Below are 12,488 nucleotides of genomic sequence, written 5' to 3'. Positions count from 1 at the left end.
TTGTAGAGTTTTAATATAGATACGCTAACTACGCTTTACTAACGCTTTAATAACGCTAACTGGGCAACCTTGAAATCTGAAATTAACAGTTTAGGACTTCCAGATAATTTGGTTAAAATTATTTTTGGCTTTCTTAGCCAGAGAGTGGTCACTTTTATTGACGAGGAGGGCAAGTGCATTTTTAGGCAATCCATTTTTATGGGAGTGCCACAGGGCTCATCACTTGGACCGGTGCTGTGGCTGATATACATTAACTCGGTTTTTAGCTATTTTAATTGTATTGATTTTAATGTTTTCCACGATTTTAATCTAAATGATTGCCGCATAATAGCATTCGCGGATGATTTATTGCTTTTACTGAGACACCCAATTTTATATCGCTTCGATCAGGTGGCCACCTACTGCCTTGCTGAACTCTCAGCCTGGGCAGAGAGTAATAATCTTAAATTTAGCGATACCAAAACGAAATGCATAACTTTTCCAAAAAATAGAAAAAGAATTGGCAGACAACCAATTATTAAAATGAGTCCAAATCATAAATATTCAGTGAAAAAAGTACAAGAACTTAAATATCTCGGTGTTGTACTCGACCCAGGTTTGACCTGGATCTCACATCTAAACCAGGTCAAAGAGAGAGTCAGCAACTTTAATAACTTAATTAAAAGGGTGGCCAGGGCAACTTGGGGCCTAAAACCCTCTATCCTTAAGTTGATCTACCTGCGGGCTACGGAGCGAATCATTTTATACGCCGCCAGTGTCTGGTACCACAATACTGTTAAAATCAACGAAAAACTTAAATCCATACAGAGAATCTCACTCATTAACATCACTAAGGCCTATTCTGCAACCAGCACGGAGGCCCTCCAGATACTGGCGGGGGTGAAACCTATCCATCTTAAGATTTTGGAGGACACTTGCATTAAAAGACTTAAGTGGAATTGGAGACTTAACGATTTTGACTCAGAGATGCAGCAGATTCTCCTCTCAGCACATATGGATGATCCACCAACTAGGATTCACCCATCAAAACTTATTTCCGTTCCCTACGGTAGATCACTCCCAACAAACAGCGGCCTTGAAATTTTTACTGATGGATCAAGGATGGAGGTTGCCGACTCCGCTACTGATACCACAGAATATAGAACTGGCTTCGGTATTGTAACTAAAATGCACGGTACTTTAATCGAGGCAACCTCCACCAGGATCTCAAACAATAGTAGTGTTTACATGGCAGAATTGGTGGCAATTAATAATGCTTTTCTCTGGCTCTCTAAAACAGAATATCCAGACGCCACTATCTATACTGATTCGCTTTCCTCGTTGCAAGCCTTACAAAACCCAGTATCAAGCTCAAAAATTGTTGAAAACACTAAACAATTATGGCGATCCAATATACTCTGCAATTGGGTTAAAGCTCATATAGGTACTCAAGGCAACGAGGAGGCGGATCGAGCAGCTAAGAAAGCCACCGATCTCTGCCAGGTTGCCCTTGAGGTCCCAATAAGCTCCATCGCCCAAATTAAAACTCAGGTTAAATTATATAGCATGAAGCGCTGGGGGCTGGAATGGCGGAGTTCCGAGAAAGGGAGACAGACATTCAAATTTTTTAAAGACCTGAAATTAAATAGACTACAAACAAACTTCTATCTCAATCAATTTTTAACAGTCCACGGAGTGTTTGGAGAACACCAATATAAATTATTCCACAAAACTCCAGAATGCAATTACTGTGGTGAATATCAATCTATTGATCACTTGTTAATAAATTGTTCTCAATTCCAGACAATCCGGGGCAATAACTTTAATAATATTGGCCAACATCAATGCTATGCTAACCTGACTTGTAGAAATATCATAAAAAAGATTATTAAACAAACTTTAGAGGATGTATTGGGGGACGGTCTTTAATGTCTCGGAACTTGTTCCTTCCAGCTTGGGTGTCTCATTTCTTTTACTATGTCTTTTATAAACTATTCTTCTTTTACTTGCTCTAATTTTTTTGTTATTTACTTTTGTACTATTTAATTGGTTTTAATAGTAATGTTTTTAATTGTTTTACAATATTATTCTCTTGTAATTTTTGCACGTTTATCTTTTAAATTGCTCTTTTAAATTATTCTTTTAATTGACACTTTTAATATATTCCTGTTTTAATGTTTATCACCTTACATGATTTTAGCTGTTCTACGCCCGCCATGTTCATGGGCTGTTGCCATGTCTGATGTGTGTTTTATGTAATTTATGTTTGTACTGTTCTCTGGATTTTTTTTTTTTTTTTATTTTAATAAACATTTACCCGTATGCCCTAAATAAGGGCGGGTCGGGGTAAATTCTTCCATAGATACGCTGGAAAAATGCGTCCTACGGCCTTCTCGAAAAGGATATGTACCGTAGGAAATTGCTTGATAATACGTACCTGAATGTTGCCGAAAGGAAGTATGAAGTTCGATCTTGCCTTTTTCAAAATCATCCTTCACTTAAAGAAATACATATCTCTAATGACTTTCATTTCAATGGATCAAATTACAGTGTAAAGTACGGGTACTTTAGGTGCATCGTCCGTAAAATCCAATTTACTTTAAAATTCATTTTTATCGTAAAATATTATACTGTAATTTTCACAGCAGTGACTTTACTGTAATTATTGCTGTAAAAATTATGGTATGTCATATTTTTTATTTCATAATATGTTCAGGTAAAAAAGGATTGCACGGTAAAATGTACCGGCACTCAGGATGCCGGTACTTTTTACCATAATTTGTTTCAAAATTCTTTATATTGCAGGTTTATATTTTCCCGATTTTAACGATCCGAAATTATAAAAAATCCCAATTTAAATATCAAAAATTCATCTTTTAATAGGTATATTACATAATGCTGCCATATAAGTTCCGTTACCTTTCCTTAGGCTTTCGTATTCTCACTTTATTTTTCATTAATTTTCCAAACTTCCATATGATTCATATTGCATCAACTCAAGTCGTTTTTGTCACGCAAACAATGTCAGAGAGGATTTTCATGAAAAATGTATGTTATCCTGTCGTTATAAATTGTCAGCAGTTATCTTTCTAGTCAGATATTTCAATCAACGAAATATGAAATCTATCTCTCATTATCAATGTCGGCATTTTCTATACTTTTCTTTAAAATAAGTCAATTGAAATTGAATTTTATTCACATGTGACAGGAAAATGCAAATAGAGATTATATTCCAAGAATTATAACTTTTCGCCTGTATTGCAAGTTCCTTTATCGGACATTATCATTAATGCTGTTCACTAATTTCTCTTAAGGGGAAAGCAATTTTTTTCCTTTATCGGACAAGGTCCTTTATCGGACACTATCGTTAATGTTGTTAAGTAACTAATTTCTTTTAAAGAGAAGACAATTTTTTTCTCGAAGTATTCAAATTTTGAAGATGAATATCCTTTTGATTAATTTAATTTAAAGGAATTAATTTAACAATTTAAACTAGAAGATTATTATCCTCATTATAATTTATTATTTACATATTATTTTTTCCATTGAGATGTATTAAGCTTTGTTATAAATTACGTCTAGTATTTCCCGTAGCTTCCTATCGAGTTCAATTATAATTTTTTAAAGGACATAGACCTAAATCAGCTTAAATCATATAATAATTATAAAAAATAATAAGTAATTAAAAAACAATCCAAAAATTTGTCTTAAAAGCAGATTTGATTAAAATACAAATAAAATAAAGTATTTTGATCAATAAGTACGAATTAAACTCTTGTTTTGGTAAAATATTTGGAAAAAAATACAATATTTGAGATATAATTTTGTTTTGTGACTTCTAACTCAAATAAAATTTCTATTCGAACATTTAAACATTGTTTTCCTCTGACAAAAGAACTTGGTGTTGACATCGAATTAGACATCCCTACGTATATTTTAAATGAGTTAGAAGTTCATCTCTTGCGTTTGATTTATATTTTGGATTCTTATTTTTCAAAAGCATTACACAAGAGCATAAAAAATTTATTTCATAATCTTTTTTCAAAATGCATCCTTAATATTGTTTATTTTAATTATGTGCTTTACGTTTGAAATTTCTTATTAGCACAAGTAAAAAATTTCAATCTAAAGTTATGCAAACTTAAAGGACGAAGCTACCTAATGATCAATGTTAATTAGTTATTGTGCTTTATAAATACCATATTTAACTGAGAGATAAAATTTAATGATCCACGTTGAATATCCAACTTCAAAAGTGCTCCGTAATGGAGAAAATTTGTGAAGCCCTAGTGTAAGGAATACCGGGTAAGTGTATACCAATAAATGGCCTTAAAAATATTACTGTAGGGAGTAAAGGGTAGTGGCACTTAACCTTGTAGAGAATGCAGGACTATGGCACTCACATTCATTGTACTCTGTAAACTGTAACATTCTTAATCTGGCATTCGTTGTAAAGGAAGTAACATTCTCTCTACACTGTGAATAGTGTAAAATTTATGGTACACTAATAACAATGTATAACAATAATTGTATACTATCAACACTGTGTTACATTCATTGTACAGTGTGCAAATCTGAATAACTTTTGATCTAATGATCGGATTTTTACGTATTAGGATTCAAACTTTATGGTTTAAGGGAGTAATCTCAGATATGCTAATTAATTAGTGTAGACGATATTTTAAGTTGCGAAATCAGACAGAGAAATTTACTTTCTCTGAATAAACAAGTCTTTTTTCCGATGGATTTGGATTCCGGAACCACGGAGTATAGGGGGTAGCCGCAATCTAGAAAATATGGTTCCAATAATTTGGTCGAGAAAATGTTCCAAAATGTGTATTTTTTGCGTATTTCGCCATATGTCGAGAACTTTTTAAGCGAATTTAAACAATTTTTACACACAATTATAAAATTCGTTTACCTAAAGATAATTGCATGCAAAAAATAACATTTAGTACATATTTGGATTATTTTTATAAAGTTTATTAAATTTTCATTTTGCCTCTTTCGGACGGATGAGTCATAAATATATTCTGTATGACGAGTCATATAGGACTCGTCCATTCCAAAAAGGTTAAGAAATAAAAGATTCCAAAAAGTTCCGTTAAAGGTTCCGAAAGGTTAATACAGTTAAAGAATTAAAAAAATGTGTTCAAAAAATTTTCACAAAAATAATAATCATTATCAATACAGAATTAGAGTTTATTTAGTATTAGAGTTTAATAAATTCAAAAGTCTTGAAAATGAAATACCGTTTGGACGAATAAGAATATGCGTGTTTAAGTTTAAAATTACCTGTGACGGATAAATTAAATATTTCTTTAATTTTTGCTAGCTTATTTTATTCTGCTTATCTGTTTCCAGTAACCGTTTTTACTGTTTTTTTACAGTTTCGTATTTGTTACTAAATGTGTGGTAAAAAGAACTAAAATTGTGAAAACCTGAATTTCCGGTAAGCCGTTATCATTTGAGCAGAAAAGTCACCAAATGAAAGCTTTAAATGCCGTATATTTTGGTTTCAATACCAAAATCATGGGGGGGGGTTATTGCGAAAAATGTCAAAACTGTGCTGTAATTTTAACAGAATTTTTTTCTTCCTTGATTTCATTTCATTTCAGAAACGGCATTAAAACTTACTTTAATAGTTTTAATTACAAAAAGTGAGATCCATGCGTTATTCATTAAATAAATTTTAATGAATAATACATTAATTATTCATTAAGTGCCACTTTAAATATTCACAATTTCTTATGCATTCAAAGACTAATGAAAAAAAGGCAAAAATCTTGTCTGGAATACAGGCTTTTCAAAATATTACGATAAGCATTTTAATCACATTACGGAGTTAGTGAGTACAGTCATAAAGAATTTGAGAATGTCTACTTCATGATAATTATTTTATCAAATTAAGGAATAGGGAGTATTCACAAAGACCTTACCCGAAAATAGCGAACCTCAAAGTAAATTAATTATCATGGTATAGAACAGAATATCTTAACCGAAAACTATTATTTCAGAACAAAAAGTGAATTTAAAAATGTATGAAAGTACACAATTCAGAATTATATTTACTTGAGAAAATATGTTAATTAAAATTGAGGTTTTATAATTGTTTCCTGCAGTTGAATGCTTTAATATTGATCAAATAATAATTAATCACAGTAATTATAATCAAATTCAGCTTCATGATAACAGTTGTTGTTAGTGTATTTTAATATTCGAAGAAACTCTCTAAATTTCAAAATTCTCTTTTCTGAACAATTTATGTGTAATTTCTGCTATAATCACCTCATCGAGAAAAAAAAATTAAAAATTGATAGAAATAGCAATCATTGCTTTTTCAAAGAAACATCACAAGTGCACTTTTTATTATTTTCTAATAATTCAAGAAAATATCTAAGAAAAGTTCCATTCAATAAATCGCTTATGTGCATTCGTGTTTTTTTTCCCGCCTTTTCTTTATTATATCTTCAAGTCGTAGAAAACTTATTCGCAATATTAAATATTCTTTTTTTTTTCTTTTTTTTTTTGAGTTTTTCTAAATTTATTACTCCTTTTATCACCAGGAAGTTTTTTTTTCCCCTTGATATAATTTGTTTTGTTCGGTAACTAAATTTTCATTTCATTTCCTTAACAAAAAATACTTTTGGTAATAACCTTTTATGTGTAAAAAGAAAACATTTTCAGATTTAATTTCTACGTGTCATTAATCATATTCGGATTCATTTTCAATTCTGGTTCCCAAATTCTGTTAATAAGTGTTGTTTTTTTTAAATCCAGTATCGCAAAATATTTTTTCTCATATATGAATAGCTTAGCCTAATGAAAAAACTGTGTTATATGCCATGATTTTAGAAAATACTTAAATTTCTATGTTTAAGAACATGCTTTTTACTATAGAACCATAAAATTTGCTATCAAATAGTTAAATGAAGTGAATTTTAATGGGAAACAGTGATATAAACATCTAACTGATGTTTATTCACATACTAAAACTGGCTTTCCGAAATTCATTCAATTGATACTCAACATGCTCTTCTATTGACCCCCCCCCCCTTCCTGGCGGTTGTGATTACTTGAAGGAATATTTAGTCGAATATTTATTTTGAACGTGTTGATTAACATTTTGCAGACGATGTAAATTCAGATTTGAAGAAAACATAATATTTTATAGATCAAACATTTGGTAAATTCGAAATCGTATTTTTATTTATAATAGCTGGAACTCCTGACTTCATAAGAAAATAACTCTTCATTCAAATGTATATAAGAATTTTGTCTTGACTAAAATACATTTTTGGATAATGAAATGTTAAATATTGTATTAACAGAAATTTGAAAGAGGTCAGGAGAGAGTGACTGAAAAATGTCGTGTCGCATAGTGATCTAAATCAAAGAAAACTGACCATAAATGAAAAAAAAAAATTTTTTTTTCTTGATCATACCTACTTTTTGATATCCATAGAACAATGTAATCGAAAATAAATAAAAAAAATTGTGTTGGTTTCCTTTCGACTTAAACTACAGGCTGAACTAAAACTTTTTTTTTCATTACAAACTAAGAAAAGAAAATTTTTGATTTTTGGAAATTTTTTGCCAATTACATTATTAAAATATTTTCCTTGACAAATGCAATTGATATGGATTGATTTGATATGGGAACTTGGAGGACTTTGTGACCCCGACAGATTTAGCGTACATCAGTTACCATTTTGGACACGAGGAGTTTAAGGCCGACTGATAGTGAACTCACAGCCTCTTAGACAAGGGCCCAATACTTTACCAACCAGGCTATCCCAGACAATTTAATTGATCTTGAAGTTAATTGAAAGCAATAGCTCTGAAAATTAATAAAACATACATGTTTTTTTTTCTTTTTTTTTGTATATAGCCAGAATGCAACCGTTTCTTTAGAAACGAGAAGGTCTTAATAATTTTTAAAATAAGAAAAATAAACTTCTAATGCTAATAGAATGATTCGAGTCATAACTTATTTTAAATACTTATCATATGAAGAAAAATTCGATAGTTTGTTACCTGCAATCAAATTAATTCTATCCAATCTAAATGATAAATTTGCTTCTCGTTCTACAGTATATAGCAAAAATCTTAAGAAGCATTGGCACCTAATGCAATTGCCGCACCTCCGATCGCCGTCGAGAGAAAAAGCAAATATATTTGAGTTTTTCTCTGTAAATAATCAGGTTCTAGTGATTCTTCGATGGTGAACCGATGAATGAATGCTCCCTTCGTTGTGATAAAAATTGGTTGCAGATAAACATTTTTTTTCGAAGTGATCTAATGAAAAAAAGGGGGGAAAGAAAAATAATAAGAAACCGGAAAAAAATCCGAAATAAATGAAAAAATTAATAAAAATCCGGAAAATGAAAGATATAATCTTTTCATCAACTCACACGCTCATATCCGCAAAAAGGAGTGCTTTCTAATATTGTATCAATATAGCCAAAGCAAAATATATCAATATAATAGTGTGAGAAGCTCTCCAACAAAATTTTTACAAAAAATTTATAACGAATAAAATAGAACACAGTAAGTAAAAATACTATTTTATTAATTATACTATTTTATTAAATAATATTTAGCCCGAGGAATTAGTCTTGCTTCGTAATCATATAATAATATTAATTTCAATTTTTTGGATTTGGGTATTATAAAAGAAGAAAATGTCTGTTTTGTTGATTGATACGATAAAAGAAATTATTTTAATTTTAATATAAATAAACTAATTACTTGGAATTCTAATGTTTCTAGGAGCATCTATTTAAATACCATTTTTAATGAAATGAATAGAATTTAAAAAATATGTAGTAATATTTAATTATCCAAAAAACAAATAGACAAACTCTTTCAAAATTTGATTTTAAAAAAATGGATACCCAACTAAAGTAATTAAATTCTATATAAAATCATTGAGTTAACTGTATATTATTGTATAAATGAATTAACTTTCTCTTTTTTATTTTATTTTTTTCTTAATTAAATAAATATTAATTTTCTAAAATTATTAATTACCAACTTCTTTAAATTATCCAGTATAATATTACCTTGCGCATATCTATTTTCGGGCCCATCCTTGGCAACTAACAAGTCAAACGCACTTCAGTACTGCAGTAAGAACGCACTTTAATACAAAATCCCTCTATTTGCGCTTTTACCTTAATTTGCGGTTTTGGTTTTATATATTACAATCTGGCAATCTTGTTACGAAAATATTTTGAATCATTCTTGAAAAATTGCCCGTTCATGTAAGTTCATTTGAATTCGCTACTCGTTTTATAGATTTCATTTCAAGTTGTATTCTGTTTTTTCTTTGTATTTTATTTTTGTTTTTACGTGATGTTTTTACTTAATGTGTTAGATTTTATTTGTTTTTTAAGTGCTTCTTACTCCATTGTATTGATATATTTTGCTTTGGCTATATTGCTACAAGCACTCCTTTTTGCGGACATAATCGTGTGAGCTGTTGAAAAGATTATATCTTTCATTTTCTGGATTTTTATTATTTTTTTTCCCTTTATTTCGGATTTTTTTCCTGTTTCTTATTATTTATATTATAATTTTTCTTTCCCCCCTCCCCCTTGTTTCATTGTTCTGTAATTTTTTCCACGTTTTCTCTACATTTTGAACTTATTTTATGAGTTCGGTTTGCTTGCAGCTAATGCGCAGTAAATGAAGCGTACTGTTTTTCTTAATTTTCTTCGTGTTTTTTTTTTTCTGTTGACCTTTTTGTATTTATTTATTATGCTATGTTTTAGGAATCATATTTAATGCAGCTTTAGCCCTTAATATTGTCTATTTTTTACTTACTTTCGTTTTCCTTCTGTTTTCGTTTTAATACTTTCTTCTCATTTCGTGTCTTTGGGACGTTGCGTGCGTTTAGGATGTTGCTCTATGAGCCTAATTTTATGGATTTAAACAGTTATGACAATTCAGAGCCTGGTAAAAAATATGTTACATCTATATTATATAAAACGCTAATACGTATGTATCAATAAAACCGATGATATTTCTTTTCTCGCTTTGGCAACAGCTTTCATTTTTAATTGATAGGATTCGGCGTGCAAGAGCACGTAGTGAGCATCATATGTCTAATCGGATGAATTCTCACCGAATTATCAAAAAAATTCTCACAAAATTATCTCACAAAATTATTAAAGACTTTAAAACAAAACTTACAACAGTTACTTTTCTCAACAACTGAAATTTAGATTAGTGTGATTAAGAAAAATATGCGAACTGTTTGCAATTTCTAATTAATATTGAAATGCACAGGTTTAGAATTTTCTACATTGAAAAGTTTTCGGAACTTCAGTGTTCAAAAAAGTATATACAAAAGCTAGACGTTAAGAACGTATCCAATGAGCGAGCAAAGCGAGCATCAGATTGCGAAGCAATCCGAAATGAACTGCGAAAGCAGTTTCGGGGTTTGGCGAGCGCCAGCGAGCAGGGGGCGAAGCCTCCTAGTATTAAAATAATTCTTCATGTTGTTTCCCGTACGAAGAACCTAATTCAGAGGGGACCTTCAGATCGACATCCTGCTACTCTGAAAGCAAAAGTTTTTTTGAATTATACATTCTATACCCGAAATTTTACCGTCTTATAAAGCGTGTGGTGATAAAAGATGCAAAACTTGCCCTAATATTGACAAAAAACATACAATTATTAATAACGATAGCTCTAAATATTTTTGTAAAATTGAAAATGTTATTTATATGTTAACCTGCGGTTTTTGTAATATGAAATATATGTGGGACAAACCAGTAACTCACTTAACATTCGAATTAATCAACATCGTTCTGATATAAACAGTAATAAAATTATCAATATCCTGTAATTGAATCATTTTAGAGAACATAATTTTAGCAGTATCAAAATTAATATTTTAGATATAGTAGAAGATTTATATTTAAGACTACAAAAAGAAAATTACTTCATGCTTTTATACAATACAATTTTGCCGTATGGGCTAAACGATACCTTCCAACATACACAGATTAACTTTAATAACTCAGCTTATTCGCTTTTTCATATTAAAGATAAGCGTACAAATCAAGGTGAACGGCTATCAAGAAGTAAAAGAAACTCTCCTGACAGTGACAAATTAAATCAAAATTTTATTTCGAATATGACAAAAGATTATAATAAACATTGTAATATTCAACCAATTAAAGATTTTGTTTCCTCCCTTAAGAATAATGATGTGTATAAACTTCAAGATCTTATTATTTACTTTTCTTTTATTAATTTACACTTCAAAATTATTTATTTCGATCTTGTTAAAGCCAAAATGAGTAAATTTTCTCCAAATAAAAAAATAATTTAGATAATTTATATTTCGTTATTTGCTTTCAAAACTCTATTCCCATTACCAAATTTCCCGTCTGACGGATGATAAGAGATATAATTTTCTGTTTTCAAAAATATGTTTATATGTTGTGTGTTTAGCTTATTTTAAGTAGATTGTAAACTGATTGTAAACAATAACAAGCTTCTTAAAACCAGAAACAATTTAGAAAACTTCTGGTATATCCCTTCGCTTATGCTATGCTTACGAGGCGATGTTTAAACAGTCTTAATATTCTATGAAGCTTTATTATTGTAATGTGGGTTAAAATGTGCGTACGCGTAATTTCGCAATTCATAAGAGCTTTCTCTGATTTATAAATTCGAACAGGTCGTGAGCATAAAACAAATTTAAGAAAATTAATATGGCAGCAGATATAAAGAGCAAGGTTTGCTACGTTTTGAGTGTTATCCCTTATTTGGCAATTGGCTATACTTGTCTATAAAATAGCACAGGATGTTATTTTTTGTGTAGCATCATAGCAGGCTTGCAGAATTCATTTATTATTTGTTTTATTAAAAGTTGAATTGAAACAACATTTTATATTGAGAACACTAGAAGTATAATATTATTGGATGGCACGCTTTTTCAAGTCGTGGCTTAAAAATCACTCGAACGAATCACTTACGACAAATTTTAGTCCTCAGTGCCTTCTGTAGTTAGCTTTACAGGGTCAAACCTCCATACCATTTTTTTAATACATAAATTAGAGAACAATATGTACGTAGAAACATTTACTGCTTTTTTAATTAATGATATCATTTAGAATTTTTAACACGTATTTTAAATTAAGTACCCAATTCTCCCCCGATGTATAGTGAAACACATTTCTAGAAGTTATACTATAGTATTTTTTTTAAGCATTCATGTTCTAATTTTTGTAAACTTTAATATCAGATATTTTTTATTTATTTTGCTCTTTAAAATAAAGTAATCTTAAGGTTTGCAGGAATATTTGTTATGATGTCATATATAGATATATATATATATATATATATATATATATATATATATATATATATATATATATATATATATATATATATATATATATATATATATATATATATATTTATTTATATATATATATATATATATATATATATATATATATATATATATATATATATATATATATATATAT

The 12,488-nt window shown here is 29.6% G+C and overlaps 1 protein-coding gene across 1 annotated transcript; it reads left to right on the top strand.

Moving 5' to 3' along the window:
* Positions 1 to 522: 522 nt before the first annotated feature.
* Positions 523 to 11,105, top strand: LOC147808076 (uncharacterized). The gene is made up of 2 exons (XM_087166857.1): positions 523 to 1,530; positions 11,037 to 11,105. Exons 1-2 carry the CDS (start codon positions 523 to 525, stop codon positions 11,103 to 11,105), a joined length of 1,077 nt encoding a protein of 358 aa, XP_087022983.1.
* The last annotated feature ends 1,383 nt before the right edge of the window (positions 11,106 to 12,488 follow it).

This window comes from Parasteatoda tepidariorum, chromosome 6 (assembly GCF_982258835.1).
Source record: "Parasteatoda tepidariorum strain Cologne lab strain chromosome 6, Ptep-v5.0, whole genome shotgun sequence".
Taxonomy (NCBI): Eukaryota; Metazoa; Arthropoda; class Arachnida; order Araneae; family Theridiidae; genus Parasteatoda; species Parasteatoda tepidariorum.
Note: the sequence above shows the minus strand (reverse complement) of the source record. Positions and strands in the feature narration are given on the sequence as shown.

Coding starts and splice junctions, on each gene's coding strand:
- LOC147808076 (XM_087166857.1), top strand. CDS start 523: ATGAGTCCAAATCATAAATATTCAGTGAAAAAAGTACAAGAACTTAAA. Junction 1,531..11,036: donor TCGCCCAAATTAAAACTCAG/GTTAAATTATAT, acceptor TTCATATTAAAG/ATAAGCGTACAAATCAAGGT.